This window comes from Phoca vitulina, unplaced genomic scaffold (assembly GCF_004348235.1).
Source record: "Phoca vitulina isolate PV1807 unplaced genomic scaffold, GSC_HSeal_1.0 scaffold67, whole genome shotgun sequence".
In the NCBI taxonomy this organism is placed as follows: Eukaryota; Metazoa; Chordata; class Mammalia; order Carnivora; family Phocidae; genus Phoca; species Phoca vitulina.
The window spans coordinates 773260-795531 of NW_022589770.1; the positions used below are offsets into that span (position 1 = coordinate 773260).

The 22272-nt window shown below is 38.2% G+C and overlaps 1 protein-coding gene across 1 annotated transcript in view; it reads left to right on the top strand.

Annotated features, from left to right (window-relative positions):
- Positions 1–22272, top strand: part of MLLT3 (MLLT3 super elongation complex subunit) — a 288667-nt gene that overhangs the window by 192666 nt on the left and 73729 nt on the right. Inside the window, exon 5 of the mRNA XM_032392353.1 lies at positions 13839–14543. Within this exon, the coding sequence (XP_032248244.1) occupies positions 13839–14543 (705 nt within the window). The remainder of the gene's footprint in view (positions 1–13838; positions 14544–22272) is intronic.

Genomic DNA, 22272 nt, shown 5'->3' on the forward strand with positions numbered 1-22272 from the left:
CTGTATGCCATTTGGGCAACCTCATCTCATGTAAAACTGTAGTTCACAGTTCACATTTTAACCCCTCCCTTCTCCTCTTTTTCTTTCTCTTTCGTATACTCTTGATTCTTAGAATTTTCCTTTTTTAAAAATAAGCCCAGCACTGAAGAATTTTGTAATTATCCAATATCTAGTTGTATTATAGTGAGAGTTCCCAAAGAGTCCACCATATTGCCCAAATTAGGTTTTTTCCCCAGAAACCATTGTACATCTAGTTTTTTTTTTTTTTTTTAAGATTTTATTTATTTATTTGACAGAGAGAGATAGTGAGAGCAGGAACACAAGCAGGGGGAGTGGGAGAGGGAGAAGCAGGCTTCCTGCCGAGCAGGGAGCCCGATGTGGGACTCGATCCCAGGACCCTGGGATCATGACCTGAGCCGAAGGCAGACGCTTAATGACTGAGCCACCCAGGCGCCCTGTACATCTAGTTTTAACGTAGTTCTTCCCATATCCTGGAGACTCAATGTGTAAGAATAACTACTGAGACAGGAGAGCATAACTGTGATTATATTTTCCCATTATTTAATTGTGTCTCTGTTTGGGTTTTTTATTTTTGCAATGATTTGTTGAATTTCTATGTGCCAGGCACTGTGTTTCATCTTACACTTCCAGCTACTCCATCCCCATATATGTTGAAGATTGACTATTCTCTATGAGTAACAATTGCTTATCAAGCCTCATTGTCAGCAATTTAGCTAGTACTAAAAGAGAAGACTAGAATGATCTGGCCAATATGTTTTAAAGCTTGTTGAAGAAAAAAGAAATTGTACAAAGCTAAATATATATAAACCTAGAAAGAGAAATGATATAATTATTACTTCAAGTTTCTAGTTTCAAACCACAAAAGTAAACAGAAGTTTACTTGAAACTGCAAAGTCTTTAAATATAACTAACTGTTAACAGTATTTAAGTATAATTTAGAATTTAAGCCGTAGCAAGTCAGGTTATAGTATATGAACAGAAGCATTTTAAACGAGATTGGATTCTGAAACAAAAGTATTTTATAGTATATACTACATAGCTGAAACTAGTCATTTGAGAAAGGAGGGCTTTTTAAAATCTTGTCTCCTTGGAATATTATTTTGTAAAATACTGAATATTTTTGCCATTGATACTTTACAGTTAAATTTATATTTACATGCAAATACAGTACTTCAATATATTTTTAATACTGAAGAAAATATTAATTGGGTTTACTTTTAATGCTTTTGAACAAAGGGCTAGGGAAATGAAAATTTAAATACTACTTATTTTGGGGCGTGTGGATGGCTCAGTAGTTAAGCCTCTGCCTTTGGGGGTCCTGGGATCGAGCCCTTTGTCGGGCTCCTTGCTCAGCGGGAGGCCTGCTTTTCCCTCTCCTACCCCCTCTGCATGTGTTCCCTCTTTCACTGTCTCTCTCTGTCTGTCAAATAAATAAATAAAATCTTTAAAAATAAATAAATAAATACATACATACATACTACTTGTTCACTTTAGAACTGAATTTTCAGTTGTTTCCATTTCTCAGTTGTAAATATGATTTATAGATTTATTTTCCTCATCTTTAAATGGTATAAGTATAATGAATAAAACTCAGAATGTAATCTAAGTATCTTAAGCTAAATCTGTAGATTAGAGAGCTTGATTGCAGTTTGCTCAAAAACAAAAAGACTTTCAGACTACATCAGTAGGAAAAATGAAAAAAATTTAAAACACAGGAAGAGAGTGGTCACTTACTTCAATAGTTTCTCTTTTTCTAATGCAAAATTTATTTCACAAAGTCTCTGAAGTGCAAATGGGTACATGAAAGAAGAGAAAATGTAAAAGTACCTTTGGGAGGTTGAAAACATTTATTTTATATCAAAATAATTAATGTACAGGGTTTAAAAGAATTAAATAGCAAGGGATGGTATTTAGCAAAACCGAGAAGTCCTATATTCCCCCCCCCCCCCCCCCCCGCATCTTCTTTCCACTTCCTGGAAGGAAACAATTTAACTGTTTCCTCTCTTTTCTTTCTCTTTCTCTATTTTCTTTTTTCTCTTCTTTCCTTTTCCTTTCTCTTTTTTCCTTTCTTTTTTTTTTTTTTTAAGATTTTATTTATTTATTAGAGAGAGAGAGAGAGCAACAGCAGGAACACAAGCAGGGGGAGTGGGAGAGGGAGAAGCAGGCTTCCTGCTGAGCAGGGAGTCCGATGCAGGGCTCGATCCCAGGACCCTGGGATCATGACCTGAGCCGAAGGCAGAGACGCTTAACGACTGAGCCACCCAGGCACCCCTCTTTTTTCTTTTTTTAAAGCTCTACAGTTACTGCCCAGAGTTTCCAGCTATATGCTTATGCTTCTATTTCTACAAGAGACTCTAACCCATTTGCTCCATCTACTTTTCCTCCTAGTATATGACACCATTTTAAATTCTTGTCTTGGATATAAGTTGGAGATATATATATTTTTAACGACTTTATTTTTAAGTAACCTCTATACTCAATGTGGGGCTCAAACTCACAACCCCAAGATCAAAAGCTGCATGCTCCTCTGACTGAGCCAGCTAGGTGTCCCTAACTTTCTAGATATTGAACCTTTTTGTTCCACCAACTCTGGACAGTGTCTTTTGCTTCTCAACTTTGGAACCTCAGAGTATCCTAGAGTTTCTTTCCCTTCTCTGTACCTGTTTCTACCTTTGTGCTTGTCATCCAAACATTTACTTTTTCGTTGTCACCCTTGATAACATTGTGTTACATAACACATTTTAAGTTTTCTTGCTTATCGGAGTAGTGACTAGTAAGTGAAAGCACTTCCAGAGTTTCTGCTATGTGCCAAGCACATTAATTATAAGTAAATTAATTATATAAGTTGCATACAAATAGGCACACACACAAGACTTTACGTATATTAAACTTATTTAATCATCAAGTTGACCTTGATGGTTTAGGTGATATGGTCTCCATTTTACTGACAAAGAAATTTAAGTCACTTAGCAAGTGGCAGAGCTGATTAAATTAATTTCTACAAGTTGAAAATCAGTAAACACTGTGCACGGTTCTGAGTAGTTAAAATGTTTCTTAACAGCTAAGGTATGTACTGTTACTATATTTCCTTGTACAATCATTTGTTTTGGGGCTTTAAAATTGCCTCCTTGTTTTTGTGCTAAATTTCTCACATTCCCTCTCTTTTTATTAGCACCACGCTCTAACCAACTGAGCTAACCGGCCAGCTGCGTTTCCCTCTCTTTTTAAATACCTTCTATGGAGGCCCTGTGGCATCCTTTAGTTTTCATATTCAGTGACCTCCCTACCCTACCCCCTGTGGAGGTGATCATTTATTTGAGCACTATAAATTTCTGTTATTTCAAATTATATAGTGTGGCAGATTTTTACATTGATTTTGAAAACGTTTAATTGTGAGATGAGATGGATCTTAACTTTTGTGATGCTCTTTAAAATAATTGGAGATAACATGTGCTCTGTAGGTATATTAGAGGAAAGGTTGATTTTTCAGTATTGCACAAGCCCTCTGAACATAGCCATTTTAATGTCTGTTAAGTTTAAAATAGTTATTTAGGGGGCGCCTGGGTGGCTCAGTTCTTAAGCGTCTGCCTTCGGCTCAGGTCATGATCCCAGGGTCCTGGGATCGAGCCCCGCATCGGGCTCTCTGCTCAGCGGGAAGCCTGCTTCTCCCTCTCCCACTCCCCCTGCTTGTGTTCCCTCTCTCACTGTCTCTCTGTCAAATAAATAAATAAAATCTTAAAAAAAAAAAATAAAATAAAATAGTTATTTAGTAACAAAGACTCAAAGTTTAAGCCACTTGAAACATATATAGGAAGAGCTACTGATTTCAGAATAAGTTATTTGCCACCTACCAAAAACTAGTATGTTGTACCCCCTCTAATGGAACGAAGTAGAAGTTCCTTTATGTAGTTCTGCCTAGATGGCAGGCATGTTCAATGTTGTTCTTTGAAAGTCATTGAGCCCCTACTCCTTTCTACCCATCCTTTTTTCATTTCCAGCTCAGCTTATGTTGGCAAGTTGGTTTCAAAACCAACTGACCTCTGAAACATTGGTAGATGTATACTGGTTGAGAGTATGGGCATTCGAGCCAGACCATCTGGGCTTGAATCTCAGTTCTACCAGCAATTAGAGATAGGTCTTTGGGCACATTGGTTTCTGTGCCTCAGACTCTTCCCTTGTCAAATGGAGCTAATAATAGCTACTTCACAAGATTGTTGAGTTAGTCATTGGAAAGCTGCTACATCAGAGTCTGGGCTAGTAAGCATTTCACTGCCACCATGATCATCATCCCCCAGTGCAGTAGTCCTCTAAGTGGCCTTTCTTCACTCTGTACCCACCTGCAGCCTCTTCACCACATTGCTACCAGATGATCTTCCTAAAATGAATAGCTGTTCTTACTGACTTCCTCCTTCAAGTCCTCAAGTGTGTCTCTTTTGCTTCCCAGACATGCTCTTTGTACCTGTTATTAAGGCCAATCTGTCTTAATAAAGAATTGGCAGAACTCATAGCCTGGTATGGCTGAGGGGAATCTCTTACTCTTCTAGATTCTCTCCTTGAATGATCAATATCATTTTTTGATTCTCTTTCATGTTATTTGTTCATTACTAATAGGGTGATTGCTGTATCTTTTGTCATTTGTGCAAAATCCGGCCTTTTCGGTAGGTGTAGTTATATCTTTATTATTTAGTTGACTAATATATAGATCCAGGCAAATTGAGGAATTTGAGGATGTGATTCTTCATTTTCTTTAATCTGTCTATTGCTCCTCCCTGGTCAGGTCTAGAAGAGGCTTTATTTTTTCTTCCCTGAGCTGTGGAGGTATACTGTAGAGTTCCTTCTAACTTCCTGGTTCAGTATCACCTCCAAAAATGATACAACATTATAAAAAAATATATAAAAACAAGTAAAACCTTCCAAAGCATTGTGCTCTATAACAGCAGACTTTTCTTTTTCTTTCTTGTATATGTATAAATATTTGATGTGCTTTTAATGTACAGGCCATTTAGATTGTTTTTGAATGAAAGACCCCTGTTGCTCTTCTCAAGTACTATTTCTTTTCCGTTCATGTAATGTTCTTTTAGCTCCCTACCCATTGACTGATAAGTGTTAAGTTTTGGGCCTTGTTGCTTCCAGTTTTAGCCTTGGTGTTCAAATCAATTTTGGTTATTTTTTTTTCCTCATTAGTCTACCAGTTGTTGTTGAGATGTTTTCTGCTGTACAATCTTGTCTTAATATTTATTCATAAAACATTTATAAAGTCAAATGGTACTAAAAAGCCCATAAAAATTATCAGCAGTCCACTTTGCTCCACCATTCCCCCAATCCTACCGCCCCTCCCCCCCAACACAACTGTGTGGCTGTTTTTTGGGGTATTCATCTACCTATTTTGAAATATTGTTACTATTTCCTCAATTTTATTTCTTTTATAGTAGATCATGATTTTAAATTCAGGTAACTTCGCCTTTTCTAGTTGATTATCAAAAAGAAATTGTAGATCTCCTTTAAGTCAGGATTAACTTGATAAATTTGTCAGAATTAACTTGATGAATTTCTCCTTAAAATTTCAACCTCAAATATACATTTAAGGCCATTATTTTAAAGCATAGATGTTCACGAAATTTGTTTATTTTACTTTCTTCATTATATTTGGTATTATAATGTTTGCATATTTGTGGATCTTCTTCTAGTTTTTCAGAGTGAGTACTAAGTGTATTCTTATACTTGGTTCCCCTGCACCCCCTTGCCCCGCCCCTTCTTTTCCTTTTTAAAATAAATACAATAAAGGGTATACATTTTCTTTTTAGCATATGTTTTGCTGTGCTCCTAGATTTTTTTTTTTTAATTTATTTATTTGACAGAGACACAGCGAGAGAGGGAACACAAGCAGGGGGAGTGGGAGAGGGAGAAGCAGGCTTCCTGCTGAGCAGGGAGCCTGATGCGGGGCTCGATCCCAGGACCCCGGGACCATGACCTGAGCCGAAGGCAGGCGCTCAACGACTGAGCCACCCAGGTGCCCCTGTGCTCCTAGATTTTTTACATGAAATGGTCTTTTCATTATTTTCTTCTGACTGATTTGTCTTGATTTTTCTAATTTTATTAGAGTATGACCAACCAATATAATCCATTCAAGCATTTAAAATAGATTATTTTAAAGTTCATTTATGATACCTTTATGATTGATTTTTTTTCATTGTTTCATGGGCACATATAAAATTGTAAACTTTATGCAAGAGATAGAAAGTTTTATATATAATTATTAAATCAAATTTGTGGGTTGTTTCTGCCAGTTTCACTATGTCTATGCTCATTTCATTAAATCTGTCCATTTCTGACAAAGATTTAGTGATTTCTCATTTCAATGAAATGTTTTTCAAGTTTTTCTTACATATTCAATACCTTTTGCTTTATATAACATAGCTTCTAAACGGTTTATGCTGTTTGGTCCTCTTAACTTTGAATTCTACATTGTGTGATATGAATGTAGCACTCATGCTTTCTTTCTTTTGGGGCCAATTAGTGGATAGTTCTTGGCCCATTCCTTCATCTTAAAACTTTTCTCAGTTGTTTGATGTTGTATTTCTTACAAACAGTCTGTATATGCCCTTTGTCTTTTTAACCCAGTCTAACAATCTGTCTTTCAGTGGGAGAATTCAGCTTCCTTTTTTTATTCTGTGAGTAATACTTGATTTTATTACTTATATTTGTGACTTTTTCCATTTTTCTGAATTTTGCTTTTATTTTCAAGTTGATATTCATTTCTGAGTTTCCTCCTGTTTATGTGGCAGTTCTGTACTTTTCCATTTCATTATTGGCCACCTTCCCTTTCATTGGCTCATAATCCAATTTTTTCTACTTTACCATGTAAAAATGATACCAGCATTTTCCCTCACCTTGATACTCCAACCTTCTCTAATGTACCTAAATTTCTAGAGATAATTTAATTTTTTAGATCCAGATTTTTGTTAGCCTTTTGTATGTGTATATGTGTGTGTGTGTGTGTCAGGAATTCACATTCAGTACTTCTATTACATATTCCAGATAGTTGATTATCCATTTAGATTTAGTTCTGTATAGAAGACAAGGTACATTGCACTCTTGTTTCCTCTCCTCTCCATCTTCCCACACTGAAAGGTCTCATTTCTAATTCAGTTACTGTTTCGTTAAAATCCCTTCTCAAGTCCTTTCCTTAGATGGGGCAGTGGGTGATGTGCTCTTTGAATCCTTAAATTTTGGCAAACACTTCTTTCACACTGACTGTGTGTGTAGGATGTTTGGGTGGTTCTGCTTTTTCTCCCAGCAGTCTCAATTTTACTGTTCTTCTCAGTTCCACTGTTATAAAGTCCCATGTAATTTCATTCTTTTTTAGTTTTAAGTAATTATTCTTTCTGGTAACTTGTAAAGTTTTATTTTTATCCTTAAAGTTGAGGCATTTTAGCGTGATGTTCTTGAGCGTGTCTCTTTTATTAGTCCTGCCTGGATCTTGAAGAGCCCTGTGAGCTTGCAATTCAGTCTTTACTTTTTTTCTGTATTACTTTATTACCTCTCTCCCATCTTTTCCTTTTCCTCCTTCAGGAGATTCTTCTGGAACTCTTCCTATGGTTGGTACATCAGTTAGGGCTCCTCAGTCTGTTCTTCAGGTTTCTTCTCTTTTCCATTAATGATTTTCGTCTCTTTGTATCTTTACTGTATGCTTTGAGATTTCTTCCAGTTGTTCCTTCATGCCATCATCTAGAGTCTATCTTGTCCTTTTTTTTAAATTTTATTTTATTATGTTATTTTAGTCACCATACATTAGTTTTTGATGTAGTGTTCCATGATTCATTGTTTGCATATAACCCTCAGTGCTCCATTCAATATGTGTCCTCCTTAATACCGATCACCGGGCTAACCCATCCCCCCACCCTCCTCCCCTCTAAAACCCTCAGTTTGTTTCTCAGAGTCCATAGTCTCTCATGGTTCGTCTAGACTCTATCTTGTCCTTTAATTTATCTACTGAATTATTCAGCTTGGGGGTTTTATTTTTACATTTTATTTCAGCTAATATTTTAAATCCATGGAAATTTTTTTTTGTTCTCCATTGTGCCTCTTCTGAAGTAATCATACTATTTTTAACCTCAGTGTTTCATCTGTGTCCTTCAGAAAATCTGGTAGGTCTGCTCTCTCATACTCTCACCAACTCTTAGATATGTTATTTATATGTGCATTGGGGTTCAGGTTGAGTTGTTAGAAGACCTTAGGTTTTTGTAATCCTGTAAGTGATGAAAGGTACAGGCATCTCAGCCTCTACTGTAGATGCAGGCATGTTGTGTATTTCATGTGTATACACCTGCGAGACCCTCTACTTTCCTTCTGGTCTCCTTGCATCTCTAGCCTCAAGAGTAGAGGGGATTTTCCCCTCCTGTTGAGCGCCTCCTGAACATCCTTAGAGCAGGGAGGCTGGCCATACTTGTGCATATTATCTGTGTGCACAACTTTTCTGAGTCTTGCTTAGAGCCCAGAGCAGAGCAAGCCCTGTATCAGTCCTCTTTCAAGGTGCCCGTCATCCCATGGCCACATTCTTCGGGCCTCATTCACTATCTGTTGGTTCCCAGAGCTGACTGGTTCAAGAAGGTAAATGGATTGGATTTGGGATTAAAGTTGGGGGAGGTAAGTCAAATTTAAGGTCCTCCTTTTCCCCAGAATCCTGAATTTTTATACTTTATTCTTAGCTTCAAATGGTCACCCCTCTGTGCCATTTGTCATGTGTTTAATGGTGTTACAGGAGAGATTTTTAGTTTGAAAGCTTATATTTGACTGTTTTACCCAACCTTTTGTATGCATACTCTTTTGGACTATATTACAGTTTCTAGGAAGTATCCTTTTCAGATGCACTGTGGACAAATAAACTTTTAGAGGAGAGTTTATTGCTTTTGGATAAATAAAACTCTTCTGGGATGGTTTATTTGTCTGTTTGCAGATTTCACTGAACAAGATATGAATGATCTGAAAATCTTGTACAACACAGAAGCTAGATGAAGTAGGACAGAGACCAAAAATAAGAGCATAAGTAAAGAGAAGAGACAGGAGCTGGAGAAAGAATCAGCTTTGCATTATCAGTGGCATTAGAAGAAGACATGGTGATAACACAGTAGTTGAAAGCCACAAATAATCAGAAAACCGTATTTTGTCCACTAGTTAAGACCTTTTTGCAAGCTATCTACTAGAGTTGCTGACAAGTAGTATTAGAAGAGATTATACATTAAAAGGACCCATTTTGTTCCAGAAAATTAGAACAAGGAAGCATTCAGTAGAATCTGAGAGGATGAAAGAAAATTCTGTATCCTATATTCATAGGTAGTAAAGTTAGTGCAAATATGTATATGTATGTTTAAACACTCATTTGCCTTAAATATTTGAGGTTTGAATTATGCACACTTGCTCTCCCTAATATTGATATTCAGTTTGTCCTAATGAGCCTCAGGCAAAGAGAATTTGAATTACACAACACGTGTAAACTTCGCATTGAATGGTAATTAGTCTGTTCTGCTTAGTGGCACTTAATGTTGAAGTTAATAGTTCAGTAAAAATTTTAAAAAGCCAGTGGCTTGATCTCCAATATATGTGGCATAGATAGGCTGAGAATTAGTAAAAGCTTTTATTCTGTGTCAGTAACAGTTTAATTCCTGACTTTGCATCTAAGTCTCTGTTTTACGTTTATTGCATGTTTGACTCTGGAGTCAGGGGACAGTACATCTTAACTTTGCCATTTATCACAAGGCTCAGGACAAAGAAAATGTTGTCCAGTATACTAGGGACCATTCTTCCACCATTTTGTTATTTCTTAAATTTTTATTTATCTGGGGTGTTACGGAATATGTTTTTCTTTTTACTTCTCAGTTGTCTTAATTTAAAAAGAGAGCTTTTTTGGTAAAGGGGCAGGTGCGAGAATAGCTGGGTGCCTTGCTTTTATGAAGATTTGTTGGGTTGGTGAAAAGCTGACAGTGGGCATTAAATACCTAGACCAACGTGGGAGTAAAAAGTTATAAAATTTCTGGAGTTTTATACTTAACATCATATGTATGTAATTAAGACGAATTTAAACTTTCTGTGACACAAGAGTCTGTGTCATATACCACTATGGACTTTGCATTAAGAATTCTAGTTTGTCCTACAAAAGGGTTTTAAAAATAAATCACGGGGGGCACCTGGGTGGTTGTCATTAAGCGTCTGCCTTCGGCTCAGGTCCTGATCCCAGAGTCCTGGGATCGAGCCTCTCACCAGACTCCCTGCTTGGCGGGAAGCCTGCTTCTCCCTCTCCCAGTCCCCCTGCTTGTGTTCCCTCTCTCACTGTGTCTTTCTCTGTCAAATAAATAAAATCTTAAAAAAAAAAAAATCATGGAAGGACCTCTGTAGAAGTTTTTTTTTGGTACTGAAATTTACTATTTTTTAATGCTTAATATTAGGAAACATGTTGGTAGGTAAAAATCTGTGTATTTTTAAAAGTCACATTTATAAAAATATGTGTAATACTCCATGAAGGTTGAATATTAAGCAGCAATGCTTGGGTGTTCTAGAGCTGTAATTAGAATACTGATCGCAAATTACCAAAATTCAGTGAGTCAACAAACCAATTAAAAAAAAAACTCAAGGATATTAGATTTCAAATGTTCTTCCTTAATTTAGTTTGCCCATTATACTTTATTTTAATTATTCATAGTATTGCTTAACATGCCAGGAAATGTCTTGTAATAGAATTTATAAAATAATGTAGTTTCAGTAATATGAATACTATCTTTAGCATTCTGCTTTTAAATCTCAGATTGAGATTTTTTTTTTTTTTCCAGATTGAGATGTTTTGTAAGGAATCAGCTAGTTTGGTGCATAAAAGCATGTCTTTGCAAGTAACTTTATCCATTTTAGAAGTTTGAAACCAAATGCTCACTTGAGAAAAATAAATGGAATAATTGGTATATGTCATTTTGTTGTTGTTGAGCAAATGAGAAAAAAAATTTAGAAGAAAAAAATACATAGTCCCACTAACATAGAACAATAATTTTTCATTTTGAGTAGTACCTCTTTTTTTTTCTCAAGTTTTTACTTAAATTCCAGTTAGTTAACATACAATGTAATATTAGTTTCAGGTGTAGAATTGAGTGATTCCTCACTTTCATACAACAAGTGGTGCTCATCACAAGTGCACTCCTTAATCCCCATCACCTATTTCCCCCATCCCCCCTCCCCTCTGGTAACCATCTGTTTGTTCTCTGTAGTTAAGAGTCTTGTTGCTTGGTTTCCCCCCCACCCCCCGCCCATGTTCATTTGTTTCTTAAATTCCATTTATGGGGTGCCTGGGTGGCTCAGTTGGTTAAGCATCCGACTCTTGATCTCAGCTCAGGTCTTGATCTCAGGATCATGAGTTCAAGCCCCACATTGGGCTACTTAAAAAAAAAAAAACTTCCACATATGGGTGAAATCATATAGTATCTTTCTTTCTCTGACTGACTTATTTCGGTTAGCATAATAGTCTCTAGCCCCATCCACGTTGTTGCAAATGACAAGATTTCATTCTCTTTTATGACTGAATAATACTCCATTGTGTGTATATATACCACATCTTTATCCATTCATCAGTCGATGGACATTGGGGCTCTTTCCATAATTTGACTATTATCAATAATGCTGCTGTAGGGGCACCTCGGTGGCTCAGTCGTTAAGCGTCTGCCTTCAGCTCAGGTCATGATCCCAGAGTCCTGGGATTGAGTCCCACATTGGGCTCCCTGCTCAGTAGGAAGCCTGTTTCTCCCTCTCCCACTCCCCCTGCTTGTGTTCCCTCTCTTGCTGTCTCTCTCTCTCCATTGAAAAATAAATAAAATCTTAAAAAAAAAAAATAATGCTGCTGTAAACATCAAGGTGCATGTATCCCTTCAAATTAGTATTTTTGTATCCTTCGGGTAAATACCTAGTAGTGCAATTGCTGGATCGTAGAGTAGTTTTATTTTTAACTTCTTGAGGAACCTCCATACTGTTTTCCACAGTGACTGTATCAGTTTGCATTCCCACCAACAAAGCAAGAGAGTTCCTTTTACTCCATATCCTTGCTAACACTTATCATTTCTTGTGTTTTTGATTTTAGCCATTCCGATAGATGTGAGGTGATACCTCATAGTAGTTTTGATTTATATTTCCTTGATGATGAGTGATGTTGAGCATCCTTTCATGTGTCTGTTGGCCATCTGTATGTCTGCTTATTCATGTCTTCTGCCCATTTTTTAACTGGATTTTTTTTTTTGTTGAGTTTTATAAGTTCTTTATATATTTTGTATACTAATCCTTTATCAGATATGTCATTTGCAAATATCTTCTCCCATTCTGTAGGTTTCCTTTTAGTTTTGTTGGTTGTTAGCTTCACATTGAGTATTACTTTCTGATGCTTATTCATATATATGCTTTTTTTGGGGGGGGGAGCATAGACCCTAAAAGTATTGTTCATTTTAGGGAAAAGCGTAGCCCCTGCCCAGTATCTTTTCTGTATTGTGCTAGATATTGAAGGGATATAAGATTGGCTTACATAGCACTGATTTTAAGTGGGTGAGTTAGAGGTACAGCATAATAAGCAAACCATGGAGATGTAAATTCTGTTTGAAAATTTGGACATTTATTTGTCATTGGTTCCATTAGGAGGTGGAAGTAAGCAAGAAAGAGCTTTTCTTTCATAGTATTTGTATGGATTTTTGCACGTCAAGGATCTACTTCTGTTTCTTATTCTTACTATTAATGGTAGAGGTTCACAAATATGTTAGGTATGGATTTAAATTTTGCTCCTAAATAGAAAGGTTCTGTGTAGGTTATATATTCTGAGGTACTTATATGAGTGAAAAAGTAGGTAACACATTTAGAATGGAATAGACAGTGATGAACTCTTTCCTCATCATTGCACAACAGTAATTACTGAAGACTTTTCAGTCCATTTAATAACTATTAGGTAAAAATCTTTGTTCTGTTCATTTTTTTTTCCCTTTGCTAGTAGATGGGAGACCTATTCCTTAGCTCTTGAAATTTGGATAGCAAAAAATAATTGCCTTTTATCTCAAATTGAGAATTATTTTTTCTTGAGTCTTGTGATTCTTTATATTAAAAAGCCATTTAAAATGTAATGTCATCTGGCCTGTGGATTAATATTATCCAACTCTGTGACCGTTGGCTGTTTTTCTGCATCCTTCTCAATCTTTGCTGTAGCTGAATGCTGCGCCCCAAGCATAATCTGTGCTTTGATCCCTCCTTGTTGTGCTTCACTATAGTCCCTGGTCTGCAAGTACTTTCTCATTCTTCTCTTCATAGTAATTCCCTGTTGATCCTCAAGTATCTAGTTCAGGTTTGAATTCTCCGTACACTTCTGAATTATTCTTGTCTCATGCCCCCCACAGAATTAACGGGCACCCCCCCCCTTGTTTTTGTTGTCCTAGCACGTTATCGGTGGCTCTTGGAACCCCCACGGCTCCCGGCTACATCCTCGTTACTGAGAGTCGGGCCGTGTGTTACCCTTCTGTGTATCTGCCAGGACAGGCCCTCAGTGAACACCTGTTGAACTGAGACGGTTAGAGCGCCATGCTCGTCGTGCCGGGGTGGACGGCTGGGCCCCCCTGAACTCCTGGACCATCGTGGCCCTCGCCCAGCCTGTCCCCACCTGTTAGGCCGAGGCTCTGGCTTTGTCTTGCAGTGAATCTGCGAGCAGTCAAAGAGAGATCCTTCTCGTGGAGGTGGAGCATGCCGGGAAGCGGGCTTGCACCTCCTGGTCGCTCCGCAGCTCTGAGTTGCATCTTCTTGTCCCGTTTCTGCAGGACCCTAACAGGAGCATCCACACCAGCAGCAGCAGCTGCAGCAGCAGCAGCAGCAGCAGCAGCAGCAGTAGCAGCAGCAGCAGCAGCAGCAGCAGCAGCAGCTGCAGCAGCAGCAGTAGCAGCTGCAGCAGCAGCTGCAGCAGCAGCACCAGTTTTTCAAAGCCTCACAAATTAATGAAGGAGCACAAGGAAAAACCTTCTAAAGACTCCAGAGAACATAAAAGTGCCTTCAAAGAACCTTCCAGGGATCACAACAAATCTTCCAAAGAATCCTCTAAGAAACCCAAAGAAAACAAACCACTGAAAGAAGAGAAGATCGTTCCGAAGATGGCCTTCAAGGAACCGAAACCCATGTCAAAAGAGCCCAAACCAGACAGTAACTTACTCACCGTCACCAGTGGGCAGCAAGACAAGAAGGCTCCCAGTAAAAGGCCCCCTGCTTCAGATTCCGAAGAACTCTCAGCCAAAAAGAGGAAGAAGAGTAGCTCAGAGGCTTTATTTAAGAGTTTCTCCAGTGCGCCCCCACTGATCCTCACGTGTTCTGCCGACAAAAAACAGGCGAAAGATAAGTCTCACGTCAAGATGGGAAAGGTCAAAATTGAAAGCGAGACCTCCGAGAAGAAGAAGTCAACTTTACCGCCGTTCGACGATATCGTGGATCCCAACGATTCCGACGCGGAGGAGAACATGTCCTCCAAATCTGACGTGAGTAGCCTTGTGGGTTTCCCTCCTCTCCCTTGTTAGTCTTCAGATTCTCTTTCTCGTGGCTGCAGGATAAGGAGCCAGGGAAGAAAATGACAGCTGAGCCATGAAGTGGTAGCATGGAAGTGCCTAGAAGTGAATTTCCTTAACTCATGGAAAGAAGGAAATGAGATCATTAAAGAATCTGCACACACTTGGGCAGCAGCTTAAAGTCTTAAAGGAAGATACATTCCGTAGAATAATGGGCCATTTGAATAGCAGCCGCAGAATTGAGATGCGCATTAGAGCTTAGTTTACTATGCTTTTCGGTGAGTGTTGATTTAGGAAAATGAGAAGAAGGCAATAGAACTTGAATATATGAGAAAATAAATTTGAAAGAGAAAGTTAGAAAATATTGGGGTGCAGCTCTAATGTTGATCGTTTTGGTGCAGGGATGTAATTTGTTTACAAAGATGGAAAGCTGGTCATGGTGGTTTTTTTTTTAAGCAGTGTTTTAATCGATGTCACAATGTACTGTATATATATTTAAAATGAATAATTCGGTAGATTTTTGAGTTATATGTGTGCTTGTGAAACCAAGTGGTGGTATTTTGAAAATGAAACGTTTGATTTTGTTTTCCTTGGCTAGCCATTGATTTGGGAGGGGGCGGGGAGTGTGATCTTCATTATGTTTTTGCTGATGGGTAGGATTATCTTTTATGGATGCCTAAAAGACCATCTGACCCTCTAACGTCCCTCTGAAATGTTATCTGATGTTGGAGATTTAAACCAATAATTACAGATTTCTCAGAGATGAAAGGGATTTTCACGTTATCTCTTCTAATTTCCCACCAGTGTAAGAAATCTTAACACTTCTAATGACAGAACTATTAGTCATTTGAAAAGTATTCCATTCCATTTCTGGAGAATGAACATTACTTACTATGAACTCACGTTTCCTTTGTTACAAACTTTTGCCACCTTTAGTTGCTTATTAGTTACGATCAGACCAAATAATCTCCTTACCTTGGGTTGTCAGTATTTCTAAACAATGATCAAGGAAGATGTCTGGCTAAAACTGGCTGGCAGTTTGAGAATATTTCTCTTTCTGTCCCATACACACGTTCCTAATTTAAATGCTGGCAGAGGTGGGGGGACTGAGCAGCAGAATCTGTCTTCTGCATTTGCTCTCGGTAGAAGGGAAGCCAGGGCTAGGACATGGTGTCAGTACTGATCCCCAGTTGTTGAGAGACTACTCCCTTCCCTACTACCCTCTACAGCTAATCTTGAAAATTTTTTTTAAGATGTTATTTTTACTTATTTTAGTGAGAGCGTGAGCGAGCACGGGGTGGGGAAGCAGAGGGGGAGGGAGTGAGAATCCGAAGCAGACTCCATGCTCAGTGCGGAGCCCAACGTGGGGCTCCATCCTACAACCTTGAGATACGACCTGAGCCGAAACCAAAAGTCGGTCACCTAACTGACTGAGCCACCCAGGCATCCCTAATCTTGAATTTTTAATACAAGATTATTTATTTATTTATTTAGAGCCACTCACGGGGGGAGGGGCAGAGGGAGAAGCAGGCTCCTCCCCCAGCAGGGAGCCGACGTGGGCTCCATACCAGGACCTGGAGATCATGACCTGAGCCAAAGGCAGATGCCCAACCAACTGAGTCACCCAGGCGCCCCCCAATCTTGAAATTTTAATAGAAAACCAGATTGGGAGTAGAATAGCATATAAAATACAAGATATTGGCGTAATTTGTCCCAGTGTTTGGCAAATGTTTTATAGTGATAGTTTATTGAATGAAGGTGAGAACTAATGGGTTTGCTCCAATATATCTCAAGCATCTATTTTTGCTCCTGTGCTTTTTACTTAGGCTCTTCTTAATACAAAACTTGTTCTTAATGCAGATGTTATTTGGAAATTTTTTCTGTATGTTTGACTTTTACTTCAGATCACCCTAAAATGTTCATTGAGCCTCTTGGGATGTGATTAGTCTATCAAGATTGTCAGGTTTAGCAACTTTGTCTTTCTGTATTCTGACATGTTGTGATTCTTGTAGAGCAGAGGTTTTCAAATTGTGGCTTCTGATTCACTGGTGAGCCATGAAACCAATTTAGCATGTCATCAGCAGTATTAAAAAAAAATCAGAATATGTTATAATTAGTATGGGTAAGTAATGGTTTGTAAAAATTTTATTTCATAGGATGTGTGTATTCCTTACAGTAGGTTGTGGTCAAATTCTGAAAGGCATCATTCTTGAATGTTTGCTGATTTATGAGAAGATCAAATGACATTCGGAAAGCAAAGCTCTTCCTACATGAAATTATCACAAATAATCATTCTCTTTAGATAATTCTGTATATTCTTGTTTTTGTCTCTTGCTCCCTCCCTTTTATGAATGATTTATAAGATACGGCTTTTCATAAACTTCATGTTCAACTTAGTATATTTATCCAAAGCAGTATCTTAAAAAATCTTTTGGAGTGAAGAATTAGAATTGTAATTCCTTACAATAGGTAGCATGTGTTCAAAAACAATTCATGACATATCAGAGCCACACATCCGGTGATTGTTACAAGACTTTTTAAAACAGATTCTGCACATCATTACAGAGAAAGCCTCTAAAGACTTTTAGGCATTATTTGGGTATAAAACCCAACAAATGTACTTCCTTTATCAGTTTTCTGATAGTAGTGCTTTTATTATTGCTGTTGTTGGTTTAATTCTCTGCATGTAGGTGGTGGAGACAAAGAGAATTGACAAAGTGGTTCCAGATAAGCCAGGGCCCCAAACACCTTTCTGTGAGCGAAGGAGATAAAAGGGGGCTGAAATTCCCTTTATCCAATAGTAGAAATCACCTTTGTTTGGTTTTCTTCCTACTTGGTGTCCCTCCTGTGGGCAAGACAGAAGGAGTGGGAGGCCATTGTAATGGAGAGCAGTGAGAAGCCCAAATCCTCCCTTGGCCAGTAATGGATTTGTTAGCTTAGGACAGGCCCAATTTCAGGGGGCACTGTTCACAGTGTCCTGGTGGTGAGTGTGTCTGCATCTGAGTAAGTGTGATAAGATGACCTGATCTCGCTAACGTCCTTTCCAGCTTTGTTATTTGAATATGAGCCAGACTTGTGTTCATTTATGGCAGATGGGGTAGTGGGGTAATTTTAGACACAATGGGCAGAGATCATGGACTTTGAAACAGAAGAAAGAGACAAAAAAAGAAATTGGAAGAGTGTGAAGAATTAGGAAGGGCTAGGGAGAAAAGATTATTGACCTGGTAAGCCTGTGAAGTACACATCTTACCTCAGTACATGTTAGTTATAATTAAAAGGAAGAACTTTTTAAAGAAGCTTTTCCATAATTAAGGTAGATTCAAGTTTTATTTAAGAATAAAATCAGTGTTATTACGATGGATTAGGAAGCTCAGATTGCTGATTCAAATGGTTCTTTTGGATTAAGATTTTTATATACTTCGCGTAGAAAAGTAGAAGTACATCCATGCCTACATGTTTTTTGAGGGATCGTTTATTTGTTAAGTGCTTAGGCAGGTAGGTAGGTAGTCAAGTAATCGAGTAATTAAGGAGTTTGTATTGTGATTTTAGGCTATGTTTGGAAGCCCAGCTTTTCCGGTAATCTTGGGCAAACGTTTTTAACCTTCTGTATTTCTTAGTTAATTCTTTTTTAAGATGGACATCATAATAGTGTTTACTATGTAGGATTATTGTGAAAATGCTCAGTCTGGGGAAAGTACATAGCACGTTAACCAAAAAAATATTAGTTAACTATGATTATGTATGATGTGGCTTCTGGAAATCTTTATAAGCTATAGCTTTGGAAGAGATTTTTTGCTCTTCAAAAATACCGTAGAATTCTAATGTCCTTTTTCAAGGGTGTGGGCTATATGTTTTTAAGGGGACAAAGTACTTGGCATCTATGTCCTATTGCTCTGAATTTTGTCTTGAGGTATATGGCCTTGATATTGATATGCATTTGTTGCATGGTAACTGGAAAAATACAGGATGAAGAGTCTAAGTTTTAAATCAGAAGTTAAGCCAAAGTTTCCCAGGATCTTTTAGATTTTAAATTAAAATAGATAAAGGACAAGAACATAGCTAGCACTGCATCAGGGAGGCACTTGGTTGTTTTTTTTATTGCTGTTCTTCTTAAAGGAAGACATTCTAAGAAATGAGTTACCTTTGGGTTATTCTTAATGTTACACAGAATCATTTTTAAATACATTTTGCAATCCCTGAAGTGTTTTTTCTAAAGAAATTCAATATTATCACATGAAAGTACATCAGTGATTTTCCGCCCCCCCTACAGAATTCAAGAGGTACAAGGTGGGTGGATAGGGAGGCAGAAGGACTGGTTTATAGTGGGTGAGCATTTAGCAAATACAGAAATCATGATAAGAGCATGTTTTTGCTATGTCTGTAAATGTTAGCATGAAGAATATTTTACCTTCAAGGACCTAGGTAATTCCCGTTAGAGTAAAGCTGTTCTTGGTTTAGGAAATCATCATTTTGTGGTCATGATGGTCATTTATGGAAAGTGACCTTACTAGTGCAGCTGGAAGGGTGGGAATCTGTATCAGGGTCAAGTAAAAGTTTATAATTGGAGTTTGTATTAACTTGTTTAAACTTGAATCGACAATTAAAAAGTACCCAAAATATCTATTGCCCTTCCTGTAATTTCCTAGGTTTTGTTTTTCATATAATTCAGCTTCTGAAGAGAAGTCTGTGGAGTTGATCTTGTTTTGTGATATGAGGGAGTTTGGTCTTCATAGCACAGAAGGAGGGGAAAAAGAGTAAAATAAAATTGGAATAACTATTTATAATCAGATTTGGTTATGGTAGCAATTACCTTATCATTGCCTTTGCTTTTTGCTTTGCTTTATAGAGATTTAATTGTAATTTAAAAGCACAGTCGTTAAAAGTTTTAATTGTCTTTCCTTGAAAATTGGCAGATTGCATTTGGTAAAATGTTACTGACTTCAACCTGCAGTGTGAGGAATGAGATTGTAATCCTGTCTTTCCATACTTTGGCTTACCAGTGTTTTCTTGGATAAAATCTTCCTGAGGGAAAAGGATGAAATCTCATCAGATGGTAGCATTTTACCAAGGGTGGGTGGTGGTTCAGCTGCAGGATAAAGACTGCAAACCACCTTAGCCGAAGTTTCTTTGAAAAAGAAAAAAAGAAGGAAAAAGAAACTTCCCTTCTTTTGTTGTGCCTCATTTCCTCCCACCCCACCCTGTTCCTTGCCCTGCTTAAACTGTCTGGAGTTGGCAGTAAACGTCCTGCTGTTGAAGCACTGGCCTTAGGTTTTTATGTGATGGAAGGTTGTAGCAGTCAGAGAAGAAGGTCTTTATTGTATTTTCAAAGTGGCTTTTTTAATGACTTGTAATTCCAGCAAATGCAAGAGCTGTAAAGTCTGTAAGTATGGTGAACGAGCAGCTGGAGAGGCCATTCATTAAAGGGCGGCCCTGCCTGGTAGGGGGGAGGGAAAGGGCGGACTCTCATTCTGGACTCCTGTTCTCTGCATTTTATAACGGAGGTAAACATACCTGAAGGGTTGCAGTTCTTCCTCGGGTAGATTCAGCTCATTGTGGAACATTCATTAAAATTCACCTGGCCTTGTTTTCAAATGCTTTTGCATTTGTTTTCTGTGTAAGGTGTGATGGGTAGAGGGGAGGGGATGGTCCAGCTAATCGACTGTTCATTTATTAAGCCACTTGACTAACTTAGTCCAAAACAGGATTTGGCGCAGTTTTTAAAAGGGAGATTTTTACTTTAAGACAGAGTTAGGGGGCTTCCGCTCTTTCTTGTTTGTCTACCATACTCAGCCTCAATTGTTTCTTAGTTTTTAAATTAAAGAATTCCTTAGAAGCCTTTCGGTAGCTGAGGGCCATGGACAGACAGGAGGTTCTGTCATTGCACAGTTGGTTACCACCAATAATTGCTAAAACTCCATATTTTTACTTACTTGTATTGAATTGAATCTCTCAATAAATTCCATGAGCTTCCTTTAAGAGAGCTGCATCACCTATTCATTGCACTACTGTTTCTTACTCTATGGCCCATGATCTTTACCTAATTGTCTCATCTGTCATCTTTAGACACAAAATCAAAGATGTGGTTCAACATGGTCTTTGCATGGCCAGCCTTACCATACCAGAGGGAGACCGTATGGTTGTAGTTAAACATGCCTTGAGCGCTTTCTATGTGCAGTCACCAGTCTAAGCACTTGACTTGTTTCAACTCACTTAACTCTCAAAGCAACTTTATGAAACAGGTACTATTATCCCCATTTTATTTTATTTATTTTTTAAGATTTTATTTATTTGACAGAGAGAGAGATAGCGAGAGCAGGAACACAAGCAGGGGGAGTGGGAGAGGGAGAAGCAGGCCTCCTGCGGAGCAGGAAGCCCGATGCGGGGCTCGATCCCAGGACCCTGGGATCATGACCTGAGCCGAAGGCAGACGCTTAACGACTGAGCCACCCAGGCGCCCCAATTATCCCCATTTTATAGATGGGGAAACTGAGGCTCAAAGGTTAGGAGACTTGCCTAAAGTTGCCAGCTGGTGGATCCAGAATTGGATCCCACTTGGTAGAGAATTCACTCAAGAAGAATTTTGGAATGAAGCAAATCTGATTTTCTCATGAATTCATGTTACATTTGCAGAGTTGGGCTTTCATGAACTTGGCCTCACACTGTGAAAGCCTTTGATGTCATAGTCTTGTTCCATTTATGAGTCATGTTTCTTTGACCTACCTATTGATTTGGGCTTTTACCAACAGCCTTCAGGAAGTGACAGGTCATCCTTAGAGCTGGATTTGGCACCCATAGCCTGAAGTGAGGGAGGAGCTTTGAAGTGTCCAGGAATCTCTGACTTCTCACACAGGCTTGCTGCAAGTATGGCAGACTCTCATGGCTCTGTTTTTCACATTATTATATCATCAGTGCTGTTTTCCTGCTCCCAGAATTTTCTCACTTGCTTTTGTGAGTAATTTATGTTTAACAGAGCTGAGCTGCAATATCAAGCTTTCCCAGAAGGTGCCACCAAATAACAAATGGTGTCCTACGGTTTGAAGATCACTTCTTTTTTTTTTGAATCTTCTAACTATATTTTGTAATTTCATGTTATACATGTTATTCAAAATGTAGGCTGCACTTTCTGTGAATCAGGGGGCAAGATAATGCAATGGCATAGGTCAGAGAGTGGTTTTCTTTTGGTGTCTAGGTAATTATTTAATCAAGTTTGAGAAATTGTTCTCAGTAGGTAACAATTTATGACTGTAAACTTTCAAGGCAGTGTCAAAGTCCACAAAGAAAAATCACCCCTAAGAGGTTACTTTAGGTCACAAAAGGTGACTGCACAGTGAGATGTTCCCAGATAACGTCGAAGATCCTTCTATTAGGAGAAAATGGAAAAGTATTTACTGACGTATTTGGGGACAACAAACTTTGCCTTTGAATCCTGTGGGGGTGCTGGGATAGGGAGAAATACTCAGAATTGGTGACACAGAGAAAAGGAAATTTTCTTGCCTTTCTTGGTCATGAGAGAAAATGTATGGGATCCTCAGATGTGATGTGATGTGATGTTACATATTTATTTAACCATTTTTTGGTTCAAGTATAATTAACATACAGTGTTATGTTAGTTTCCAGTGTCCAATATAATGATCCAACAATTCAATACATTAGTGCTTATCATGATAAGTGTACTCTTAATCCTCTTCACCTATTTCACCTA